Source organism: Plectropomus leopardus, chromosome 3, assembly GCF_008729295.1.
Source record: "Plectropomus leopardus isolate mb chromosome 3, YSFRI_Pleo_2.0, whole genome shotgun sequence".
NCBI lineage: Eukaryota > Metazoa > Chordata > Actinopteri > Perciformes > Serranidae > Plectropomus > Plectropomus leopardus.
The window spans coordinates 5308010-5334625 of NC_056465.1; the positions used below are offsets into that span (position 1 = coordinate 5308010).

At 39.8% G+C, this 26616-nt stretch overlaps 1 protein-coding gene across 6 annotated transcripts in view; it reads right to left on the minus strand.

The window, feature by feature from the left end:
- mast2 (microtubule associated serine/threonine kinase 2) overlaps window positions 1–26616 on the minus strand; it is a 179037-nt gene that overhangs the window by 55846 nt on the left and 96575 nt on the right. For 3 of the 6 annotated variants that reach the window (XM_042513305.1, XM_042513298.1, XM_042513289.1), the window contains exons 2-3: window positions 23213–23422; window positions 6377–6468 (exon numbers count right to left, since the gene is read on the minus strand). In XM_042513305.1, coding sequence (XP_042369239.1) covers window positions 6377–6468; window positions 23213–23422 — 302 coding nt within the window. The remainder of the gene's footprint in view (window positions 1–6376; window positions 6469–23212; window positions 23423–26616) is intronic. The other 3 variants (XM_042513315.1, XM_042513331.1, XM_042513323.1) reach the window with 1 other exon arrangement.

The window sequence follows — 26616 nt, forward strand, 5'->3', positions numbered from 1 at the left end:
CAAATGTATTATCTGCTTTGTGCCTCTTCAGTCTCTGTCTCTCCAGGGAGAGTGTGGTTGGGATAACAAAATACAGCTATAATTGGGGAGGGGGCGGAAAGGAAAGGAAAAAACTCAGGAGTGTGTGACAAGAATAAGAGAATAGCTTGAATCCCCCGCTGTCTTTCTTTCTGTCCTTCATTACAATTACAAAGAGGAGCGGTGGATTCTTTGGCAGAATTAATCGGAAGTCAGAGCACACGCAGCTGCCAATCATCGGCTGGCCTTTACCAAATAACAGCCAGGAGGGGAGAGGAAAGTTCAGGGTGGGTGGAGAGAAAGAACAGGAGAAGATGGAGATGTTGAAAAGCAGAGAATGAGACAGAAAGATAGAAAATGAAGGTTATGGAGATGACAAGTGGGGAAAAGCAGGTAGGAGGAGAGGAAACGCTGGATTTATGCTGACTTTTAACATTTAATAAAAGTCATTTTTTGGAGAGGATTGGTCCTCATCAGCCCCTCAGGATATTAGACTTTGAGGAATCTCCTTTTGATTAGCAGTAAATGGCTGCATGATTGAAACCATGATGAAATTCATGATTAGGGCTGGCGCGAGAGATTGAGAGATAAAGAAGTAAAAAAAGCAATCATCTTTGTATGAAGACGGTCTGTGGGGAGGAGGGGAAAGGTTTAATGGCCTCCAGTGGTGCATATTAATTAGCAAAGTAGCAGCCAACAGTAAGATACCACAGCCCGGGCTTAGCCTAGATAAAGGTTTCTGTTTCTGCAGAGGTAATATCAAACTTAGCGTAAGGCTGAGACCGCATTTAGGCTTTAATTCAAATACTTGGTGCTAAACAGAAAAAAGCTGAAAGCAGCGTTTCACTGTTACTGAAGCAAAGGGAGAGAAAATGAAAAACAGCAACGTTCATTAGTGATATTTAATTAGCGGTGTTTATTTCCTCTGCGGGGTCCGGGGACACAAAAAGACAGGACTGCGAGGCGGACAGCGAGATTGGTAGGCAGTGTTTCCATGGCAACACAGCAGCCACAGCAGTCAAGTGGCAGGAAGGAGAAAAAATAGAGAAAGAACAGGAAGGATGGAGCGAAGGACAGATGGAGTCTTTTGGATGCTGCACTGTGACCCCGAAATCAGCGGCAAACACCCCACAGCACGGTCCACCTAACTCTTTCTTTTTCTGTCTCTGCCCGACTGGTGACTGCATTCATTATTGATTGAGCTATTTCATAATAAGTCTGGCAAATGTCAAAAATAATGACAAAAGCACATCAAATGTTCACTCAGGAAGCACTAATGTTGCCTAAGTAATGTTAAAATTTCGTCATTGGATTTAGAACTGGGCCATAATTGTGAAAATCCAATATAACAATATTTTTGACCAAATACCCCAATATTGATTTTGCGACAAAATATTTTTGATTTTTGATAAATAATCATCAGTAATGTGAATATGATGACAAGGTGGGTAAAGGTAAATAATTAAACAGCTGGAACAGTCTGGCACATAGGCTGTACATGAAGATGGACCACATGACAGCACCCCAAAAGTGTTACTTTTCAGTCTCAATCCCCCCCTGGTGTCTGGCTGCAGTATAGGTCACAAAGCCCACGCCTCCATGTTAGAGAATGGGACATAGGCCAAACTAAAAACTCAAAGTACACACCAAATAAGTTCTCCCCAAAGATAGTTTCTGTCACCGAAGGTCACTCTCATCACTCTGTTCAAGTGAGCATTTTTATTTTTATTCAGTTCTACAAAAAGGGGATTTTTTGCCATGAATGACAGCTATGTCAGCCAATCTGTGCACTTGTGCTCAATGGGACTGCTCAAGATCGGTCGAAATGTCTGTTTTGGCGTTATGTCCCCACTATGGAGATCGCCTAAAACCTGGAGAAGACTTACATTAACAGGATATCAAAATTTAATACCATGTGTAGTCTCAAACATGACCTGTATAAATAACAGATGTAACTATCGTGATCACCCATTGATTTGTTGACTCCTTTTGAAGTCTTGACTTCAGTATTTCAGCTGTAGCCATATTTGGATGAGAGGGTGGAGCTGTGGAGGAGTGAGGGGTGGATCTGACTCATGCATTGCAGACAGCCTGTCACTCAAACCGCACTTCCATTAGATATGCATAATTTTGGGCCTTAACAAAATGTAAACAGGTTAGTTATAAAAATAAAAAAAAATGAATCCCCTGTACAGTTGACATGAATGTTGAAATTAGTTACAGAGACCAAAAGTGTTTTTTGTACCAGGCTGTAAACATGTTTATTTCTGCTGTAAAGTTGGACAATTTAACATGGGTGTCTATCTCATGTGTATTTTTTATTTTTTGTGTATTTTATTTTCGGAGGTCAGAAATTGCTTGAGAGAAACCAATTTAAATAAAACTACTCATTTATTCAATGTGCATTAGTGTGTGTGTGTGTGTGTGTGTGTGTGTGTGTGTGTGTGTGTGCGTGCGAGCGCGCTTTGACAGGTTGGTGACTTCCATTATTTCCTGAACAGGAAATGAGACATGTGCGACTGTCTGTCAGTGGAGCACAAACACGCACTGTTAATGAGGATCTCTCTCTCTCTCCGTGTCAGATATAACTGTCGATATTTTACCATCTTTCCATTTTCATATTCATCCTGCTGTCTTTCTCTCCACCCATTCAGCCACTGTCACCAATCCATTTTTATTCACTGCCTCCAATCTATATTTCAGCTCTGTCGCTCACTCCCCTTTAGTCACCATCAATCACTATTATTGTTCATCTCTTCTCCATCTCTCTCTCTCTCTCTTTACATTTGAAGGGTGGAGGGGGTGAGTGGGTTGCTGGTGGTGGATTTGGGGGTTTTGTGTGCTTGTCTTACATGCTGTCAAGCGTGTTCAACAAAAATCCTGTCAGCGCGCATTTCATCTGTCACCACACACACACACACACACACACACACACACACACACACACACACACCCAAATATGTGCAGACACACTTTTCCAATAATATGTGTGTGTGTTGCGGGTGAGAGGGCCCATGGCTGCTGCTTTTCCTCTGAAGCATTTAAAAGGTTGGCAGCTTTTTTCACGCAATCTGTTGATTTTCTTTTTTCTTTTCTTTTTTAAATAATCTGCAAAATTTAAAACACTGAAAAATTCTAATTAAAATGCAGAATAGCTCTCAAGGTGATTCTTTAAAATAGTAGAAAAACAGTTTAAAAGATATACAGATTACAAAGATTAAAAAAAAAGAACAAGCAACAAATCCTCACATTTGAGGGCTGCAAAAGAAAAAAATTGTCGTTAGACAAGTGACCATCACTTTCTATTCACTTGGCCAACAGGGAAGCAGTACTTAAAATCCAACATTTGCTTACATCAGTAAGGATTTTAGCTAAGGATCTTCAAAAAAAATTCAGGGACATTCAAGCTCTTTTTAAAGTGCTGTTATTCCTTTTCAAGAACTTAGCACAAAGCAACGAAAATTATGTGATTAATGTCTTTCTTTTCAGAGAGGGGGTCACATATTAAACTGTGTTCAGGCAAAACTGCGAAAAAAAAAATCCTTAACAAAATTGGAACAGCATGAGTGGTTTGGTGTCTATATTAGCCCACTATACTGCAACTTTTTCTTGAGCTTTGATAAATTTCAATCCAGAGAAAAATTCAGAACAAAAGCGGCAATGTAACCATGGCAACTCTCACAGTATTGTCAAGTAAGTTGTTACTTACCAAGTACACATTATCAAAAAAAAGAAATCATCTTCAAATTACAACCATCTGTGGCGCCAAGAAATGTTGCCAGCTGGAATTTAAGTTCTGATTTCAGTTTTCTGCAAAGCTATACAGCGGCACTCCGCTGAAGAGAGAAAATAAAGTGAAAAGCCAGCCTTTAACTTTAAGTCATATTATATCAAGCCAAGCCAAAATAAACCTACTGGTTTTTTTTTAAAGAGTGAATTAAACTAAAAATCAACTAAGATGTCAGGCAGGACACAACACTTTAAAAAGAACTTGAATGTCCCTGAAATAATAATACAATTTTGAAAAAAAAGAAAGGATTTCTGATTATTTTAATTATCATGACTTGATCACAATGTTGGTCAAAATAGACAGCTGTATGAGGTTTGTATAAATGAGAAGGACTTTTTAAGCACTTTTTTTATAAAGGATTTTTCCCTAGGTATTTTTTCCTTAAAATTCAAGCACTTCAAGGACATTTTACAAACTCTGTTAAAAGAATTCTGCCCACAATATCTACAGAACGAGACATTTTACAGTTGAAAAACAAACGTGTCAGGGCTCCCAGATCTATCTGTGATATGATATAAATCAGCCAGGCTTTGCAAATATATCAATCAGATTTTAAGTATCAATTTGTACCGAGCTGAATTTATATGATCTGTTTAAACCCCACATGCCCCTATCAATCAACTCAACAAGAACAGATGTTGATGGTTTCACGATGTTCTACATTTACAGGGAAACAGTGTGTGTCAACTGGAGATACTACAGAACAGAACAAGTGATACTACACTTTCAACTTAAGGGTTTGTTTTATTGTTACTGTTAGTAAGATGGTGATGTCTGTCTGTCCAGTGCTCTGTCAATGCTCTGTCCAAAGCGAGACATCCTGACAACTGCAGACTGCTATAAACAATGTGGATATTCATTGTCTCCAGAGGATCAAACATTCTTTAGTCTAGTGCTGCTACACCTGTAGGGCTGGACCCAACTATTCGGCTATTCGAGTATTCTTAAATTGAACAGAGATATTCAGGTAGATATTCAGTTTTCATTTTAGGCATTTGGATATTCTTTTTTTTTTTTTTTTGCAGAGGACAAATGCCATTTCAGTGTTTGTGATCCTATGGCTGCGCCTGTCACACACAGTGACAGGAATGATCATTTTACACAATGGTTAATAGATTTATTGATTGAGTCGAGCCATTTCTGTGTCAGTGTGTCCAGCACCAGAACACAAACACATCAGCCCTTCAAAGTTTCAATGTCCTCAATGAGGACACTTATCTTTTCGGACATACCACAAAATGTCAATGACTAATTTAGAACACTGGACACAGATTAGCGTACTGCGTAACTGGCAGAGGTTTTTAACTTTACAAACTATAAAGTGTCACAAAGCTGTCAGGCACACTGCGGTCTCACTCATCTACCACTGATGCTCCGTGGTGCATGGTGTCTCTCTCTCACCTGACGCGCTGAAACTGTCAGGATTCCATTTCTCCCCACCTGAGAGTGAAGCCGTGAAGCGTACAGTCTCTCCCTCACCTCACACACAGTCTCTCCCTCCCCTGACAGTGTCAGGACAGTCTGTTAGTTAAACCATTTTTATCTTCAGTCACATTCAAAGTTGCATTCCTTTAATTTCCAAACTGCTGATAAGAATGCTGCTAGTACAAAGGTAATGTTTATGCATGTAAGCTAGAATCGATTTTCTAATATTATTGTATGAACCGGTCAAGTTGCCTGGTTTGTGGAGTGACTTTGACCTTTGACTTTGAATTCCTATCAGTTCATTGTTGAGTCCAAGTGGACATTTGTGCCAGTTTTAAAGAAATTCTTACCAGGTGTTCTTGAGTTATCGAGCTCAGTAGAATGAGACGGACACAAAGTCATAGTGACCTTGACTTTGCCTAACAAAATGTAATAAGTTCAAGTAAGTTTGTAAAATTTTGCAGAAATTCCCTCGACTTGTTCTTGAGATATCACCTTTACAAGAAGGCGGCTGTGGCTTAGAGGTACAGCGTGTCATCTAATAAGAAGGTCAGCGGTTCGATCCCTGGTTCCTTTAAGTCAACATGTTGAAGAATCCTTGTGTAAGATACTGAACTTTAAATGCTCCTAATGGCTGTTCCATCAGTGTGTGAGTCTGTGTGATTGTATAAAAATACTGAGTAGCAGGTGAAACCTTGTACAGCAGCCTCAACCACCAGCGTATGAATGTGTCCGAATGAGCGAAAGCTCTTTGAGTGGTCAAAAATGACTATCAGGGGGCGCCTGGTGGTTCAGTGGATAGTGGATAGAGTGGCGCCCCATGTATAGAGACTGTATCCTTGCCGCAGTGGCCGTGGGTTCGAATCCGGCCTCACCCCTTTGCTGCATGTCTCCCCCTCTCTCTCTCTCCCCCTTTCACACTCACACTTTCCAGTCAATTACAGGTAATAAAAGCCACAACAAATAATCTTAAACAAAAAAAAGACTAGCAAGTCCATTTGCCATCCATTAACAAGAATGAGAGAGATGAAAGATAACCCAAAAGCATATTGCCTTCAGCCAGGGCTGCGCAGAATAAGAAAGAAATCTATTGCTTAAAATGTCAGAGGAAATGTGTGTTGTGTGTGTGTGTGTGTGTGTTACCTGTGTGTCCGTGCAGAGGCGAGTGTGGTCTTGGCAGGGTGGGAGATGTGCTGGATGTCACAATCAGGCTCTTCCTGTTGCTTGTCCGACAGCTGGGAGACAAAAAACAAACTCAGTTCGATGATTTCATCAAAGTTCCAATTTTAACTTATGAGAGACAACTGTATTATCAGCATTAAATCTGAAACAGGCAGAATTCCAAGAAGCTTTGCAATGAACCACACACAGATTGCCAATCAGTGATTTTGTTTAGCTGGCTCCTCTGAATGTCACCAAGCCTTCTTTAGACATTTCTCCACTGTGAGCCTTAAAGTAAACAGCTGCTGTCACTTGTCAGACACACACACATTAGGAAAACACACTTTCACCTCACACACCCTCCTGAATGTAAAAGTCAGGTATTTGTAGTATTTCCAAAAATGACCAAACACACCCTGTGGCCCTATGTTAGTAACAGCAGGTGTCCACTCTGGCTGTCAGACACACATCTGATCATCAGATAGCATGTGTGTATGTAGCTTTCATAAATGCACTGCTGCTGAACTCACAGATGTTACAGTTTCACTGAGGCGAGAGCTGTCCTTCACACCAGAGGACATTGAGGACACACAGAGACATCAGATAGTCGAAATCACAGCTGCAATCATGCAGCACAGCCAGCAGTCACAACCACTTATTTTAGTTCACCTTGACAAAGTCAAGACTTTTGTTTTGTCTGCTTTTGTTTAATATAAATGTTGTGGTACAAGTCCAATATATAGGGCTGATACCTTCTGGTCAGCTGTTTGAGTGGTTAGTCAATTTGCTCTTGTCCGACCAAGTTCTCTTTGGTTGCAAAGCGCTCTTTCAGCTAAATTGTTTGGTTGTGTCTGGTACTATGATATATTGAAGTAAAAAGTTCAGCACAAAGTAGAGTACTTGCTATGGCCCTTGCTCTGGATGGAAGGAAGATTGAAGCATGTTGGGAGAGAGGATGGACTGGACTGTCTGTGGCCAGAAGTATTTATTTCTCCCAATTATTGTTTAGTATTTGTACATGTAAGACATGATTGCTGGTCTTTGTGGTGATTTTGATGAAAAGTGACAGTGTAGCATCTTGCCAAAACATTTTTCAACTCTCTGCAACCAGAAATAATTTCAAACATTCAGCGTTAAGTACAGCATCGATGCTCAGTGCCTCATCACACTGCTGACATTTGTAGTCTAGTGTAAAAAAGTCACACAGCAAAGAATTAAAAGATTATACTGGCTACAAGGAAAAACGCTGCATGGTAGACACACAATGCTATCAGGTACTGTGCACTCAATAACCTGTGACCAATTTAGTTAATCTAGAGATTAAGAGCTGTTTTTTTTGTTGCAGTTGACCAATCGGTTGATTCAGAAGGAAGGTATCAGTACTTGATACTTTGAAGGTATCGACTGAAACCCCTAACCCAGTACCAAGTAGTACTGACACATTCCTAATCAGACGTTACCAATATTTAATCTGCTGGGTGGACCGTTCTGACTCCCTGCCAGATTAGAATACTTTCTGTTGCTGCCGTCTCTGAAGTTGCTAACTAATGCAAACAGTTCAGCTCTGCTCATGTAGCCCAAGCTAACACAGCAGCAGTCTAACATCCAACACCAAGCGGTTACACTGTCCAAACAAACTCACTGACACCCAAACGGCTTGACCTGTCAATAATTGTCAGGTTACATTAGTTGTGTGATGCTTACAGTTAGCCCTGTCACTATGTGAGTGCGGCCAGGTGGACTCACAACTGCAGCAGCTACAACCCATGCAGTTTGTGGTGGTGAAGTCGAGCGCAGTGTGTTTGATGGAGTTTGCAGGTCAGCATGCTAAAATGTCATCAAAATGTTAGCCACCTCATTCACATTATGGGTATCAAAATAGGATCTCTATTGGTATTGGTATCATTTTAAGGGTACTAGTATTTGTAACAATATCGTAATTTTTATAATTCTACTCAGTCGTATTAAAGAGTGGGTAGAAGTTAGTGGAACAAGAGTTCTTTGGTTGACTACAGTTCTGTATATATGCTAAATATTTCGTAGCCTATTTGTGAAGTAACAATAATAATACAGAGCAGACAGAAGCCCTGACTGGACAATTACTGGAATTTGTCACAGACCTTAAAAAGGCGAAAAATGCAGCAACTCCAAAGCCCGCCTTAAACAAAGATATTTAAAAAAAACACAATATTCACAGATAATACTCTCAGCGCTCTAATGCAGGGCTTAAATGTTTACAGACAGTACCATGGTAACAACATAATTGCAGAATTTTTTTAATCGTTTTATTTGAACTTCTTTCTTTTCCTTTGTTGTTTTTATGCACCCATAAACTTATTGATGTAATCTTTTGTCTGAGGTTTTTGCTGGTTTTTATATCATGATAAGTAATTTCATTTCAGCTGAAAAAATAAAAGTGATTACATGTTTAAACTAGACATGGGTTTTTGTTTATTGTAATATACTTTTTGAAAACACCACTCCCCTTTTGTTCTGCTGCAGTGCTAAATTGGAAAATGTCGACCCAGGCTCCATCACTAATGGCTCAGCAGTCATTATGAGGTTGATCCTGCAGTGAAATGATTCGACTTCAGCTTCCCTCTGGGCTTAGACGACTGTGTGTTTGTTGCGTATATGCATATGTGGGTGTGAACTGTGCTCACACGACTGCACAAAAGATGCTTGCCGAGAAAAGATGCAATCTGCTTTAAAGCTGTGACACGCGTCCCCAGACAGAAGGAAGAGGAGGAAATGAAGCAGCAGTCTTCACACCAAACAGCTCCGACAGAACCACAGGTCGAGCTCACAGGATTCTATCACTTCTTTGTTTTCTCTGAAGCTCAGAGTGGAGTTTGTCTGTAATGATTCGAGGCGAGGCTTGTTACACTTGGAGGAAATGACAGATGGAAGAGGAGTCTGTGATGAGGCCTCCAGCATCACTGGGATGATGTCTTTTTAAAGTAACACATTCAGAAGCTGCCAAATCCAAAAACACAAAGCTAAGTATGATGGAAGTTCACAGATGCTATTGTTATTGTCAGTGGAACCATACATGTTCAGTAAAATTGGGCTAATAACTTACTACATGATGAACTCAAGAGATCTATTCTGGGTCCTGCCCTATTCATCACATATAATGATGACATTCTTACACACTAATGGAAATCTCTACTGCCCGCTGATGGCACAGTCTCCCATTACAACACTCAGACTTTAAGTGGACATGAAACACTGAACAATATGCCTGTGGTTTGTTCGATTTTTAACTGAGGTAAGATGTACCTCTCCAGTCAAACATCATATCTCCCTGGATTGGCTAGACAGCTAGATTGTATTTTCACAATTTCACCAGCAGGGCGCAGCCACCTTTTAACAAGGTAATTGGTGATGTCACTGGGAGGGTTCGTCTCTGTGGTCTACTTGTTTGTTATCAGAAGTTGTTGAGCTCAGCTTCGTAAACTTGCTCCTGTAAAGCATGTTTTGATCTTTGATGGCTGTTTTGTTCCCTGACAATATGTTTATGGCCAGTGTGTGAGATGCTTTGAGTAGATTAGTGCACAAATGTACAGGAAGTCACATAGTGTCACCTGGTAGTGGTGCAGACACAGGTCCACCTTATATGCATTTTAACGGAAGAACTGGAGTTTGGGATTACTTATGTGTTGTTTGTCCAGGACATTTCTGGGTCTGTGGCCCCCAGCAAATAACAACTAGCAAGTGATGTGGGGACTTTACAAAAAGGTAGCAACCAGGGATCAGCAGTATCCAAGAGGAAGCTATTAAAATCACGGACACAGCGCAGAAAAAAATCATGCATATAGCAAGGCAAAACAGACAAAGCAGACAAAGTTCCTAAATTAGAGTGATTTCTGGGGTTTGCGTTCACTTTTGCTGGTAAGTACTGAAGAAGATGATGACCTTTTTGTTGCAGGTTTACAGCACAATTTTGACGTCTTTTTTTGCACTGCGCAACTGTCAGAAAAACGTGAAAAAAAAACCCTGATCCATCTCCATCTTACTAATTATTTGGTGAGTAGAAACTGTATTTGATTGTTTTTTATTACATATTATATTATTGTTGGATTTGATTTGATTAGTTTTGTTAGCACTGATGATGATTAGCCTAACTTACAGCATATGCACATGCTAGAATGATTTTGGTTAGCAGCTACTGTAGCTAAATTTTTAAGAAACGATAGTCAAACAACATAAGGAACACATTTTAATTTCTACAAAGTTAACGTTTGTTGACACTTGCATTTTGTCAGTGAATTAATGAAACTTTATGATAGTTTGTGTAAACATTTTACCATCTAACGTTAGGCTAATTCAACATCCAGTTGAAACACCGTATGACAGAAACGCTCTCCGCAATCTTTATGACAGTTAAGGCTACACAATACACATTGTAACACCGTTTACGTCATATAACATTATCCACCGCTTTATGGATTAATTTTTCGCCAGCCCCATTGTAAACAATAAACAAAACAGTGGAAAAGCAACCACTCGTTCTCTTCTCACTCGTCAATATAGTGACGAACGGGCAGCTGCAGCGACAGCCTTAAGTTACAATATGACCCACATATGATTTCCACAATTCCAGCATAATAGCCTCCATTTCGTGCTACCCATGAACATTTTTCTCTTTCAACAGGCTCAATACAAATGCCTGACGGCCCGTTATCCCGACAACTTACTGTACACTGTTCAAAGTCACGTTGTAACTTGACATTGTACAGTTGCCATGACGACCACACCCCCACCCCACCCCCCACACACACACACACACACACACACACACACACAGTGAACAGCGGCGGATGTTACGACGTGCACGGCTCTGACATCATGGCCCAATGTTAGTAAATTCGAGTAAAATACGGACTTCCCTTATCCCGTGCGAATAAATGTTTTTCTATCTTGTATTGTGTACTGTAATTGCCTATTCATTTGTATTTGTATTAATTTTCTGACATTTCTCTGATATTGCAGATGCAGTAGATGTTTTCACCACTGCCCAGTGATCATAGTAAGAAGCATACTCCCATATTCATCACATGACACAATTAATCAGTTAAATTTCCAGATATCAAACACTAAAATAAGAAACAATCAGGTTAACTGGCAAAACTAGCCTTTTTTTCTTTCTTTCTTTACAGTTTTACAACTGTGCTTCACTGTTTACATCTACATACAAATAAAAGTAAAGTGCAATTTACTAATTATTCATTTAACATGCAACTGTTCTGCATGTGAGGTTTTTTACATGTCATGTTAACATTCAAATAAAAGTAAAGTGCAATAAAAAGCTGCTTTTTCTCTTACATTTTATTCACAGGATTGAAAAATCAAAAGGTAAATTTTATTACTGTTTGCCTTCCATGCTTGTGGCCAGGTTCAAACCGAGATTTTGTGATACCTAAAGTCAGTGACAGTCTTGTAACATGTTTTTCTTAACAAAATTGCCTTTTTAACTGTGTGAAATCATATTTTTAATAGATTATTGAAATGTATAAATAATACAAACTAACTAGTCATTTAATTGTAAAATACAGTGAAAGTAATTTTACAGTAAATATCAGTTTACACTGTATTTTTAATTTACAGGACAAAACTGTAAATTGAGTAAATATGTACATTTTACAGCAACATAATGGCAACTCAGCTGCCAGTTCTTTACTGTTTTTTTACAGTTCACAATATTTTTTTTATTTACGGTACAAAACTGTAAATTTCAGTGACAGTAAATAGATGTTAATTTTACAGTAACATAATGGCAACTGAGCTGCCAGTTCTTTACTGTTTTTTTACAGGAAAATTTATTACAGTGTAGGGTAAACGCTTTGTTGAGACCATGTTGGAAAACCTTGTCCCTGTCTGTGTTTGTTAACCTAAAAGAACTCAAACCAGTGTTCAAATTACTAAGGACATGGGATGAACTCATTCCTTCAAGTCTTACTTTTTTTCAAAATTGAAGAAAATATCTTAGAAATGGACGAACAGTTCTGACAGGCTGTTAGTGTGCCGGCAGGTGTCGGCACACTAACAGCCTGTGTGTGTGGTGTTAATTGGCCCATCACATCTGCTGGCTGTAATTATGCAGTTGTGTAGTGAAGTGTTTCTGACAGGCCGAACATGCTGAGATGATCACAAGACACATGAAGCGATTAGGGCTGAAAACTTGCTACAGTCAAATGATCAGCTTGATGTCGATGATTTTGGAGATTTTCATCTTTGCTGTGTCTGCGCTTATTTGTTTCCATGGTTATGGGTACCAGTATGACTTTTAGGCCTTCAGTTCAGATATTTTTTTTTGAAAAGTGAGGACATTCAGTCTGCTTCTCACTTCTTCAAAGGGCAGAGGATTCCAGTTTAAATTAAGAACATTTGGAAAAAAAACAAACAAAAAAAAAAAACATTTGATTTTTAAAAGAAATCAAGCCAGATTACAATTTGTTTAGGTAAAGGTTAGGGGCAAGCAAATGGATTATGTCGTGTGTGTGTGTGTGTGTGTGTGTGTGTGTGTGTGTGAATACTCGTTTACAAATTTATGTTTACATGGGGAACATGAGGTGTGGTCTATGGCAGGCTTGTGTATTATTCATATGCCCACCTGACATATAATTACTGCAAGTAATGTAGAAATGGCATGCTGTGTGTGTGTGTGTGTGTGTGTGTGTGTGTGTGTGTGTGTGTGTGTGTGTGTGTCCTGCCATCTGTTGAGATGTGCAGTATCAGCAGTTTAAGCATAGCATGTGGTTTACATACACACACACATACACACACCTGTATGAGAGATGAGGTGTCATGTTGGATACTCAGTGATGTGTGTTATGGGAATGTCTTCACACACACACACACAATCACGCACACACACACACACTCAACCCTATTCACATTTTTCTCAATATTCCGTCAAGTATTATAGCAATTTGCCCTTTGTCTGAACTCTGAAAGCTTTGCTAGCTGCGTTGAGTTTCTTTATTCAAAGAAATGTCCTTGTAGGAACTGCTGAAATATAAAAAAAAACTGACAGATTCATTTAAATAAATATTTCTTTAACCCTTGGAAACCTGGAGGGACATCACTTTTCTTGTGCTACTTTCAGATGACTATGAAAAGTATTTTAGCTTTTGTTCTTGACTGATGTTAGCATGTTTACGTATTTTTTAAAAGCCCAGTTTTAGTCACACTAACACAATAATCTGACTTTTTCTCATGTAATGTAAACATACTGAATGCCTTTGTTTCCCTGTTTTAGGTACCAAATTATAATTCTCATATTATGAATCAAATTACTAAAAACCTATGGGAATTGTTACAGAACGCATTACCCAAATTTCACAAAAATCTGGCCATCTTTTTTTTGTTTATCTTGTTAGATAATTAGAAATTCTAAGCTGACATTGGAGAAAAGGTCAGGCTGAAGTGATACATATCTGCAAGAGGACATACTGTACTGAGAGAGAACAATAGGGCACTGATAAGAAAGGAAGTCGTGAAGAGGGACAACACAAAAGAACAACCTTTAACAGGGGAGGACATTAAGACCACACTTTGAGCCTGCAGCACACAGTCAGTCCCACTGAGACTGAAGCAGCGTTCAGTTTTTGCAGGTTCATTTACAGCGACTGTCACTCACTTTACTGCTGTTCACCAACTAATGAGCTATGCACATGAGTATGGATTTACATCCGAACTGGTCAAGGGTATCTAATGCACCTGTCAAATATGTGAGGGCAAAAAAAGGAAGCAATGAAGCTTAGAAAGTTGCAGTGAGTGTCTATAATAAAGACAAGCAGGAGACAGGGAGGGGTAATGGTCAAAAAGGAGACAGAACATGGAGTGAGTGCAATAAAAACAATTCTCCAGGGGATGAAGCAAGCCGACTCTACTGAGTTGCTATAGATTGACAAACGATAACTCACTGTATACTTGTTTTTTGATTTTTATACACAAATGCAGCTGCTGCAGCATAGTTTTACTCTCTGAGAAAACTCCGGTTTCCTCTCCTGCAGGCATTTTGGATCCCTGCTGGGAAACATGTTTCCATTATGCAGAGCTGACGAAAGGCAACATTTCTGTGCTAGTGTGGGTGTGTATGTGTGTTTCTAAAGTGGGCTTTTGCGTACCTCTCGTCACCATAAAAGCAGCAGCCTGTCAGGTAGCAGCACAGTGACTGAGTGCTGCTGCTCAGTTTTATTACTTTCTCTGGGTTAAACTGCTTTTATGACCAAAACTTCTGTCACAGTTGGTCACAGTTTTTACCCAAGTGAGTTTGGAAATCCAAAAATTTCTTTAGTTTCCTCTTTAACTGTGATAATACAAAGCACTACTTTTGAGCTGTCAGCCATCTCAATGAGTAGTTCAACATTATGGGAAATATGCTCATTTGCTTCTCTCCAAGATGAGATGATCGATATTAAACTCGTATCTAGCTTGGCTCTGTCCAAAATACACCAACAAACACCTCTAAAGCTCACTGATTAACATGCTGTATCTCTTTTGTTTAATCCGAGCATAAACAGAAATGTAAAAACGTCGATATGTGGCTTTAGGCGTGCTGTACTATTCCTCGTTGAACATTTTGAGCGGTGATGGTAAGAAGCTGGCGGTCAGCAGGTAGAGAGAGACTTTGGGGACACACAGACATGAGACATATCGATCTTCTTAATATATGTTGTATCATTGTTGATCATTTTTTTGTGAAATTGCTTTGTAATGATACAATCTTATGATGTGACACAAAAACCTGTTGTCCAAATTAGTAACTCTGCATATATTGTAGTTAAAACTTCTTCAGCACTTCTGTAAACAACTGAAACCAGAGCTGGCAGGTATGTTTAAGTGTTTGCATAAGGGTGTTTACTCATGTTTAACCTGCAATATGAGCAGCTGCATATAACCTCAGAATGTAATAACTTTGTTATTGTAAAACTCATAAGACACACAGCCATAGAGGCAGATAGTCAGTGATGTGACAGAGCTGACAGGAGAGATAGTGGAAACTAGCGATGAGCAAACAGCTGTGTGGGCGTTAAACTAAACCACCTGACACACACACACACAGTACACACACGCATGCATGTACACGCACACATACACACACACAAATCAGATAGCAGCCGAGTGTATGTGGATAAGATCTACAGCTAAACTCATTTCCCACAGTCCACTCAATAATGGTGGTCTGAGGGTTACAGCCGCCACAGGAAATCAATGTGTCGGCCCGCAACATGGTGTGTGACGGTGTGTGTGTTTCCTTTCTATTCACCTGTTTCCTACTCTGCTGTGAGGTAGTGTCAGTAGCTGCGGGGTCAACGCCTGTAAGGCAACAAACATTACAAACGAGAGAAGCAACTGTTGGTCATTTTTCTTTTGCAAATTAACACTGTTTTCTTTTGTGGTTGTCTAAATGAAAAAAATAATAATTCACAGGATGTGAAGTGTGCTGCATGGGATTCCATTATGTCAAACGGAGTCTTACATCAGTGAAGGATTAATATTATCTTCTCTTCTCTTCTCTTCTCTCTGCAGCATTTTGCTACCGGAGACCTTTGAGCCTTTATACTTTTTTGAGACTAGCTGAAATGTGTCAGTATGATGTGTATCAAAAACTAAAAATAATAAAAAAAAAAAAATACTGAAAGCTGTTAATTTTGTCTTGTCACCCCATGTGATTTAAATAAAGAATTCTATTGCTTTATTTTATTCTATCTATTTTTCCATATTGCATAGTTTTTGTTTTTGTGTTCAGGATAAGTTATTGCTCAAAAATATGAAGAGTTATTTCCTCTCACGCTGGCACAGAACCTATGTGCTAGTTGGCGATTGACTTTGGTCTTTAAGGTTGGTTCAAGTGCAACTTTCGTCCAACAGGCAACATGAAGCGACTCAACAGTCAGCTTTTGTCGCCACTAGTTTTTTGATGTTGGTACAGTGTATCTAGGATTTAAAAGTATTAAAAACTTACATAACATCACAGTTCCTATTCACCCCTTGTTTGTTTCCCTTTGGTTTAATGCAGTTTGATGTTGTATTCCCTGTGTGACAAAACATGGTCATGGTGGTAAGGAGAAAATAACTGTCAAAGAGAACATTACAGGGCCTTTTTTCACTTAGTCTCACCTTTACTAAAAATCACAAATGTCTCTGTCAGTGGTCCTAGAGAACAGTCAGAGGATCGCCAAAGTCAGTAGGATTCATTGTCATAGAACTGTGAGTGTGTGTACAAATGTCATGACAATCAAGCCAATAGTTGAGTTCAGTGAATCCCAGAAGAAAACAGACCTATGCTCCAAAGCTAGAACTGCTAAAAACTCAGATGTATGCAGCTAAATGTAATCGTCTGTCACAGACATAGCTGAATACTTCTGTAGAGCTGCATTGTTAAGTGGTAATATGTCATGTATCACGTCAGTTAGTTTCTATCAGCAGTTTCTTTTACTTGATCTGGTAAACTGATGCCACTGTTAAAACTGTCTTCACCTTCATCTTCATCTACTGAAAACTTTAGAGTGATATCAGATAAATTTCGATACAAATTTTAGAGGAAGAATACCGTCAAAGTAAGTGGTCTTTGTCTAGTTTATTCACTAACAAAGCATGCAGAAACAAAGCTATGTGATGGAAAATAGTTATTTATTCTTGCACCTAAAGGAAAAGTGAGACTTGGTTACACACATGAACAGACTATTTTGAAATCTATGCGAGCCTGTCAGTGGCAATAAAAAAAGCATGTTTAGTTGGTGAATTGAGGGTGCGCAATTGCCCGTCAGGATTACACTGCAGCCTGTTTCGTAGCTGTGGCTGGAATGGTCTCAGTATTGAAGCAGTTTCAGAAATCAGTGTCTAATGTATTTCCACTGTTCTGATAATGACAACATGCCACATCTCTTAGTTCAAAAGTTTGTGCCGGTCTGTAAACGCAGCAGACGTGAAATGCATCGTAAGTTATTTTTATCCCTCAGCAGCAGTTTGACTCGCGGTGTAAATAACTGATCAATAGATCTGGTCAGAGCTGATCACATTAATGGATAAGATGAGACACAGAGCGCAGAGTGAATGAAAGCAAACTTGTAGATCCAGCACAATGGACGGTTAAGTGTCACTTTCACTGCACTTGGTGTTTGAGTGCTCCGTCTATGACACCAGTGCACTCAGATAGCAAACAAGTTACAGGGTCATAGAATTTAGCTACATCAACTGCACTTCGATAAGTATTTAGAAACATTTGTCAATAGAAATGGCTTATGTAAATTACAACGATTGTAGAATGGAGTCAATGTGTGAACCATTTGAGGTAGAAAAGCAGGACATACTCTCTAGCAAGTGTGCTCGCTACCTTATAGTGGACTTTAATGGAGAGGGATGTTTTGGGAAAGTTGCCAAGTGCATCAACCTCGAAACTCTTGAGACAACGGCCATCAAGATCCACCACAAGAGTGAAGAAGATGCCATTTACAGAGAAGTGGAAATGCTTCAAGAACTTAGCTTCCTTGATCCAGAGAAATACAACATAGTGGAATTCAAAGACTATTTCACATATCAAGGCCGGTCTTGCTTTGCCTTCGAGATGCTAGACAGGAGTCTCATGGACTTGGTAGAGCAGAGAAGGGCACTACTGATATAAAATGAAATCTGTCCAATTACACAGCAGCTACTTGTATCATTTGAAGCCCTGAAGGATGCTGGTATAATTCACTCTGACCTGAAACCTGACAGTGTTATGCTTGTCAACCATCAGGATCAGCCCCTCAGGGTGAAACTCATTGACTTTGGTTTGACTTGGGTCTCCCAATTACTGAGGCGATTGACATGTGGGGACTGGGATGTGTCCTCGCATACCTGTATTTTGTCTTCCACCTCTTTAGTATTAGCTCTCCATTCAGCATGATGCAAGCCATTTGCAATCTCCTTGGTCAGCCAAGGGACCACCTGTTGAATGCTGGTAAGTACACCAAGCAGTTTTTCACTAGGGAAAAGGGTTCAACCAAACCACGATGGAGACTGAAGACACCAGAGGAGTGCATTAGAGACCATGGTCGAAAGCCCCTGAAGAGCACATGGATTTTTGATACTGTCAGTAATTTGGCAGAAGCAGTAGAAAGCCAGTCAGTGATAGGGAACAATATTGAGTTAAGAGACAGGCTAGCATTTGTAAACCTCCTAGAACAGTTGCTCAGTGTTGATGCTGCTAATAGAATCACGACTGGGGAAGCTCTGCAACATTGTTTCATCACAATGGAGTACCTAGATGGGGACATGGACACCAGCTCTTATGTAGAAACTGCCTTTGAGTTGATGACCGTCTGCCCCAAAGAAGAGTCAGATGATTCATATGGATTTGATGATTCTACTGACTCGACTGATGGAGTAGCAAACTATGCTCCTCAGATCCCCAATGGTGCTCGCATACACAGAGAGCCATCCATGGCTTTCAACAGTGAAGATTCAGTATCCATTAACTTCCCTTACAAAGAAGAGGACCAAAAAGAATACCAGTGTAATACTGCAACTCCCAAAGACACTCGCCTACAGAGAGAGTCATCTGGGACTTCCAATGCTGAAGATTCATTGGCTAAGGTTGTCATCCGTAAGTTCGAGGACCTGCGACTACACTACTCTAATCCATCAGCTCACAGGTCTCACTCACAGAGAGAGCCAATTGGGCCTTCTAGTACTGAAGATTCAGTAGCTATTAACTTCATTTACGAGGATGATGACCACCAAGTAAACCGGTATAACATTCCAACTCCCAATGACACTCGCCTACAGAGAGAGTCAACTGGGACATTTTTTTCTATATGTGCTGATCCTAAAATATCAAGTGTTTTATATGTGTTTATATGGCACATTGTATTATATGCGGTGATTGCAATTTTTTACCGCAGAAGGATGAGGAGACAAACATTACTACAACATTAGCCTTTATGTGTGTACACACATAAACATTGTGTGTGTGTAAGACATAATTTTCCCCATTCAGACCTTTTCTTTCTCATATCTAAATGAAACTGGATGCCAGAAGGATGGAGCAGCTGTAAGCATAGTCATCACTGTGGTTAGAAGCAATACCTAGAAACAGTGGATGAAGTACCTGAAAGCCATATTTGAGAATTGTACCAGAAGTTAGAAGTTAAAGTCACTAATTTGAACATTACTACAGTAAAAGTCTTAAAATATACGATATTGACTGTACTTAAGTATCCAGAGTAGTTAAAGACATTAAATGCACGTAAGTATTGAAAGTGAAAGTAAGTACTCGTAAATGCTGATAAAATACAAGCGGTCCAAATTTTGAAAATTCTAAATTTAATTTCTTCGAAACATACAACACCTAAAAAGCTGTGCGTGCAATACACTTGAAGAAAAATAAGGTATTTTTCACAACTTAAAGGATTTAAAAAATAAAATCCTTTTTTCCCTTCCCATTCCTTTCTTCCCTACTTATCTCCTCCCCTATTTTGTAGTAAAGAAGTGGAGTAAAAGTATACATTATAAAAGTAATGGAATAAATGTGAAAGTTGACACAAATTTAGAAACTCAAGTAAAGTACAGATACTGATAAAACTGCTTAGTACTGTAACAAAGTAGTATTACTTTGTGTCATTACACCACTGGTTATCAGACATCAAATATTCTACATTTGTATTTTCATGATGACATAAAAATGCAAAAATGTAAAGTTCTTGCAATAGGAAGGCTGTGGAATCTGGCCTGAAAAGCTAAAAATAAGTATTTGAAAAAAACCTGTATGTTTGACATGTCTTCAGACAAGGTCTGAAAACAGCAAAAGAAATGATAACTGACTGACCATACTTTTGCACTGAATGTGATATCTGGTGTTAAAAAACGATGGTTCCATTCTCTCCCAGCCCTTTAGGTTACTCTTTTTCTGTGTGAGCCATGAATCAATTTTGTCCTGATTACAGCTCCACACGAGCTGTCAGCTCCATCCACTCCAATCCAAAAACTGTTGCTATGCAGGAGTCACTTCACAACCTCTTTCTCTTTTCAAAACACTGCCGAGACAAATACACACAACAGGAGGCGGTGACAAGGAACAGAGAAGAAGAAATCTGTCCATGTATGTGTGTGTGTGTGTATGTGTGTGTGTGTGTGTGTGTGGCAGCTACCCCTGTTATTACAAGGAGGGGGAAGAAAATTGCTGCTTCAAAATGATAAGTACAGCTCTGTCTCTGCTCATGTGTCCTGCTGGAGGAGCCACTTGTGTCTCTGACTGACAGATGAGAGAGAGAGAGTAGGGAAGAGGACAGGTCAGCTGGAGGAAGGATGGAAAAAAGGAGAAGAAATGACAAAATATAATTGCTTCTGAACGTCAAATAATGTCTTGCGATATCCACTTGCATCATGAACACGTAAATTGGACGCAGGTTGAGGAAATTTAATGAAAAAGAACACACAGTGCTGCTCTGGGTAACATGCCAGCAGTGTCACATGTGATTCTCATTCAAACACACACACACATTCAGGCAGCACATCCTGTTTTTCCATCAAAAGACAAATCCAGTTAGCTGACCTTCATGTTGGAGAAACTCCTGCTGAGCATCTAAGACCTGCAGAGACGAGGAGGAGGAGGAAGAGAGGAGAGGATGTCGAGGATAGAGCGGCAGAAAATGGAAAAAAAAAAAAAAAAAAGAAACGAAAAACTAATCAAGACAGAAATGAAAGGAGGAGTGGAGGGGAAAATAAAGGCGCAGGCTGCCAGAGATGGAAACATCTCAAGTCATAAAAAAAAGGATGGGGTGAAAATGAGCGTGTACCTCTTGGAGCGCCGCAGCATGCTTCTCTCGGGCAGTGAGAAATTGGAGAGCACCGTCCAGAAGGAGTCAGACATGCTAACGCAGGCGCGCAACCATTGCTCTGACACTCGGCAGAGGACGTGGTTCGCAAACAGTCGCCACCTGTCACACCGGCAACAGCGAATGTGTGCGAGCGCTGCTGCTGGTGTGTCTACCCTCTCCTCCCTCTCTCTCTCTTTCCTCTGATCCTCTCTCTCTCTCCGCTCAGCAGAGACCCCTCCCTCCCTCCCTTTCATGCTCTTTTCACTCCTCTGTTTCTGAGTGGGGCTGTTATTGACCTCAATAAACAGCCGAACTGACCGGTTATCAGTTTACAGATGTTTATCAGCAGAGGTTTCATTCCATTGATTATTGTCTTGGTGACATTTATCTGCAGATAAAATCGACACAGCTGACTCGTGTCTCCTGATGTTTACATGAATGCTGTTTATGATTGTGATTTTTCACAGCAGGCACCATTTCAAGAACTTTTTCAGGAACTGATAAACTTAAGGCACATTTCCACTGCAGGAACTTGGGGGTTGTTTTACGGGGTCTCACCCGTTGGTGCATGTCTCCACTGCAGGAACCCCCCTGCGGCACAATTTTCAAGAACTTTTACAGGGGTGAAACAAGTCCCTGCCTCGGGCTAAGTACTTCAGTGCGGCCCAGAAAAACTGCTGGGTGGGGCTTGGAGTTGACTTAGTGCTTAAACACTGTGTGTTTAAACACTCAGCATTAAAAAAACAACCGATCTTTTATGTAGCTGCCATGTTGTTCCCACTTTACGCCCTCAAAGCACATGAACACAACAAAGTCTAAAGAACGACTTCCAAACTCAGAAACTGCTGAGTTCTGACATCACATGAATGCAGCATAAAACCCAGCAGAAGGCTGGGCATGAAAGATTAGCGTCACCGAATCAGTCACTGACCATACCACTTCATCATTTTCAGTAGACATTTGGGTGAAATTTTGTCATAACAGCATATGAATATTGGAGTTACAGTCAAAACTGTGTTTTGTGAGGTTCCAATGACCTTTGACCGACAAATTCAAATCAGTTCATTTAAGAGTCCAAGTGAATGTTTGTGCCGTATCTGAAGAAATTGCTTAAAAGTGTTCTCGAGATACAGCATTCACAAGAATGAGACAGACGAGGTCACTGTAACCTTGATCTTTGAACACCAAATTCTAATCACTTCATCCTTGACTTAAAGTGGACGTTTGTGCCAAATCTGAATTCCTTCAAGGCATTCTTGAGATACTGAATTCATGAGAATGGGACGGATGTATGGACGGACAACCTGGAAACATAACGCCTCCGGCCATGGCTGTTACTCACACATAGTAGGTATAAAAAATCAAACCTTATCCTTTATTTGATTCACTGCTGTTACTCAGTAAAGCAGCCACAAATAACAATTGAACACTCAGTATCATCACTTGAGTTTCCATCTCCTTTCCCACCACTACATATCAACTTTGCATCCATTCAGAAACAACTTGCAAACAAGCGTGGCATGCTGTTGAAAAATTAATTTTAAATTGTTTTTTTAATCTAATATCAGTCGACTTTCAACAATTTCCACAGCTCTCCACAAACTCTGCAAAAGGAAATTTCCGATTAAACTCCCTCAGCTCCTCAGTATTGTGAACTATTTGGATGAACAGAGCTGTTGTTGTGTGAAATGAGTTATGGCTAAGACTATAAAAATAAACAACAACAAATAGAATTTTCCTTAAAAGTAGCCACAAGAAGCTTCTCATAAGCAGCTGTTTTCTAGTGTCGTCATCTGCTATGTAGGCTTCTATGAATGTAAATGTTGGATGACAAAAACAAAAGGTGGGGAAAGTCGGTAAGGCAGGCGATAAAAAGACACACACACACACACACACACACACACACACACACACACACACACACACACACACACACACACACACACACACACACACACACACACATTCCAAACAGGTGTGTGTTATAAGGTGACACAGCATCTCTTACCTCCAGAGGAAGGGGTTTCCTCGCTGGTGAACAGGGGCTGACAGAGGCCCGTCAGAGGAACAGAGGGAGGGGGAGGAGGAGGAGGAGGACAGGGGGGAGAGGGTGATGACAGGGGGCTGAACGACGGAGGGATGAAAGGAAGTGGGGGACAGCAGGTGCTGGAGGAGGCTGCTGTTGCCGTGGCAACGCAGCTGAGCCGGCGACCAGATTCTGCCAACAGAGGAGGGAGGGGAGGAGTGGAAGAAAGGATGAAGAGAGGAGGACGAGAGCAGGGTAAGGAGAAGGGAGGTGTGACGAGGACTGCTCAGTGGCGTGTGTGTGTGTATGTGTGTGTGTGTGTGTGTGTGTGTGTGTTGTGACAAGACATCAGTGCTTGACTGTATTTAAAAAGCTCTTCAGAAAAACATCGATCTGTTCGTCCTGCTGCACCTTCGTGTGTGATATAGTGCACAATTTAAGAACTGCAATGGTCACTTTTCCATGCAATTTTAATAGTTTTGACTAAAATGATTTGGATTGATGAACCTAAACTAATAAATACCTTTCCCAAGTTACCAGAAGCCAAAGTGATGTCTTACAGTGAGCCTATGTAACTGCTGCCGCCACTGTGACCACAAGTAGAAATTATACTAAACCAGTACAAAAGGATCATGAAGTCTGACTCAATTATCTCAAATACGCAAAGATATTGGTGTAAAGTCTGCTAACATTAGCCACCAAAAGCTAATGGTCACGCCAGACCACCTGAGGCTTTAACCCTTTAAAACCTGGAGCGACCACACTTTCCTTGTGCTTTTCTCAGACATTTGTCACAAGTATTTAAACTTCTGAACACTGATTGAGATTTCTTTTAAAAACTTGGGGAAAAAAGTAATGAGTAACTTGGTGAGAAATGTTCCACAAATTGCGCAAAAAAAATGTAGCTTTAGAAAAATACCTTTAAAAAAGCAAGGGAAAAGTCTTGAGGGAAAAAAAATACATTTATGATTGTCTTCAATTTTGTTAAAGAATTCTTTAAATTTATAAGCACTTTTTCCCAGTCTTGTTTGCCTATTCTTTTCCTCTTTATCTTATTTTATTTTATTTCATCAAATTTAATCTCATTTCATTTCATTTCATTTCTTTTAATTTAATTTAATCTAATCTGATCTAATTTTTAGTTTACTTTATCATTTTTTGTTTGTTTGTTTTCCCAGTTATTTTCCAGGTAATTTTCTTGCTTATTTTGAGATTTTCATTTCATTAAAAAGTTACATACACTCACTTTTAAAAACACCAAAGCTAGTCGGTTTAGAACGGAAATAGAGTCAAGTCAGCAAATCCTCATATTTCAATCAAATTGGAAGTTAAATGTTGTATGTTCCTGCAAACCACTGATATGTCACATTTGTGGCCAAAACTACACCTCAACAAACCTGTGGTTAATGTGTGGTTATGTATAACCACAAAAAAAAACCCTGTTTAAGGTTGGGAAAAAAAATAACCCCATTTTGGGGTACCACTTTTTTTTTGACCAACCTTAACCCTGTAAAAAAAAAGAAAAAAACAGAAAACACTTGGCCAGGTCACTACAAAACGTCTATGTATAGTGCCTAAACAGCTGCGGAAAATACAACACCTCATTACATCAGAACTACTTTTCTTGTTTGCTGGTTTGGAACATTCATCTGCAGTGGTCTGTAACTTGACAGGTGTCCTTGCCAAACACTGGGCCCACTGTCTGCATGAGGAGCCTGTGTGTGTATAGATTCTGTTGTTTTTCATTTTGGCAGGCAGTGTGGCCCGAGCGTTAGTGTTGGCCATCCAGCATCTCCTCCTCCGCCTCCAGATTATAAAGTCAGCTCATACATTATGTCACTTGGAAACTTTGATATGATACGTATCAAATGTTCATTCAAATGTAACATATTTAATGTTTGCAGAAACATATAACCATACCATGGGTAATAATTTACAGCAATAGTCCATGATTTACTACTGCACTATTGCATTAAGACATAAGGTGGGTAAGCTAGGAAATTCAGCTCTAGCTGGTTTTAAATGTGTCAGTGGTGTCTGATATGATCTTAAATTTTTGGTAGAGCCTTTACTAGACAGTACCTGTCAGTACTGACTTCATACTGTGTTAGCCTACAGTCCCAGTGTTCAGTATGTGGGGCAGCAGCAGTGCCAGGCTCTACCCACTGATCCGTAGTGTCTCTGCCTGCCTGCAGATGTCCCCCTCACAGCAGGCATGAAGCCTCGCGCATTGACTTATCACAGTTGGAAACGGATGGTATGAAAGTTCTGGATCAACTTCACAGAGCTCAGTCAGAACTCCACCAGATGTTTGCAATTACTCAGTCACATTGAAATGAATGTTTTATAATACTTTGCTTTAACCTGTCACAACAAGATACATGGACACCAGTAAAAGATGTCCAAACTCATGTGAATATAAATAAAACTTCTAAATTCAAAACATATTAAAAAAAAATATCCTACGCAGTTCAGGTGGCAGTTGGCACAAATCTGCAGGGCATGAGGACCGTATGGTGGTGGTCTCCATGCCCCCTCTCCCCAGGGTGGGACCACCTGCTGGGAAGTCAAGGGCTACACACATTGTAGTGCAGTGTTCACCCTGCATAATGTAGGACCATCTGTGGTGCAGCGCCACAGTTTTAGCATGGCCGTTGCAAAAACTAAAGACAATTTCATAATGAAATGCTGCATCCTGTAATAACTCAGGCCATCTGGCACACAAGTGGCAGCTGTCACTGATATTGGTGCACAGCAGTTTGACCAGGTTAAAAAGGTTGAGTCTCTCATAGATGAGGCCATGTAAAGACCATTTAAAACAGGATTAACTAACTAACAAGACCAGAATCCAGACTGAGACCACATCAGCTACATGAATGCAGCCAAGAGTGGAAGCTGATGAAATGGTTTTCCTGTTGTATACAAGTGGATCTGATTCTTTCAGTCCATGAAAACATTTACAGAAAGTGTGTAGCGCTGATAAACACTTTGAAACCTGAGCAATCGATCTGATTTCTTCCAAAAACATGGAAAGAAGACACTGAGCAACACAAGAAGAAATGACCCAAGCATTAGCAAGAAATTAGTAAAAAGTACAAGAAGGTTACCTGCAAATAAATAAATAAATAAAAGAAAAATAAAAAAAAAAATAAAAAGTGCCAATAATAATAATTATTATTATTATATGACGATATTATTATTTTTTTAATTATTTTTTTTAATTATTTTTTTTATTATGTTTTTGAAAAAAAAACGCAAATTTTCTTAGGGTTCAAAGGTTTAAATACTTGTGAAAGGCATCTGAAAGGAGCACAAGAAAAGTGATGTTGCTCTGGGCTCCAGAGGGTTAAATTCAGTGACAGCAATATCTGCTTAAACATGTAGTA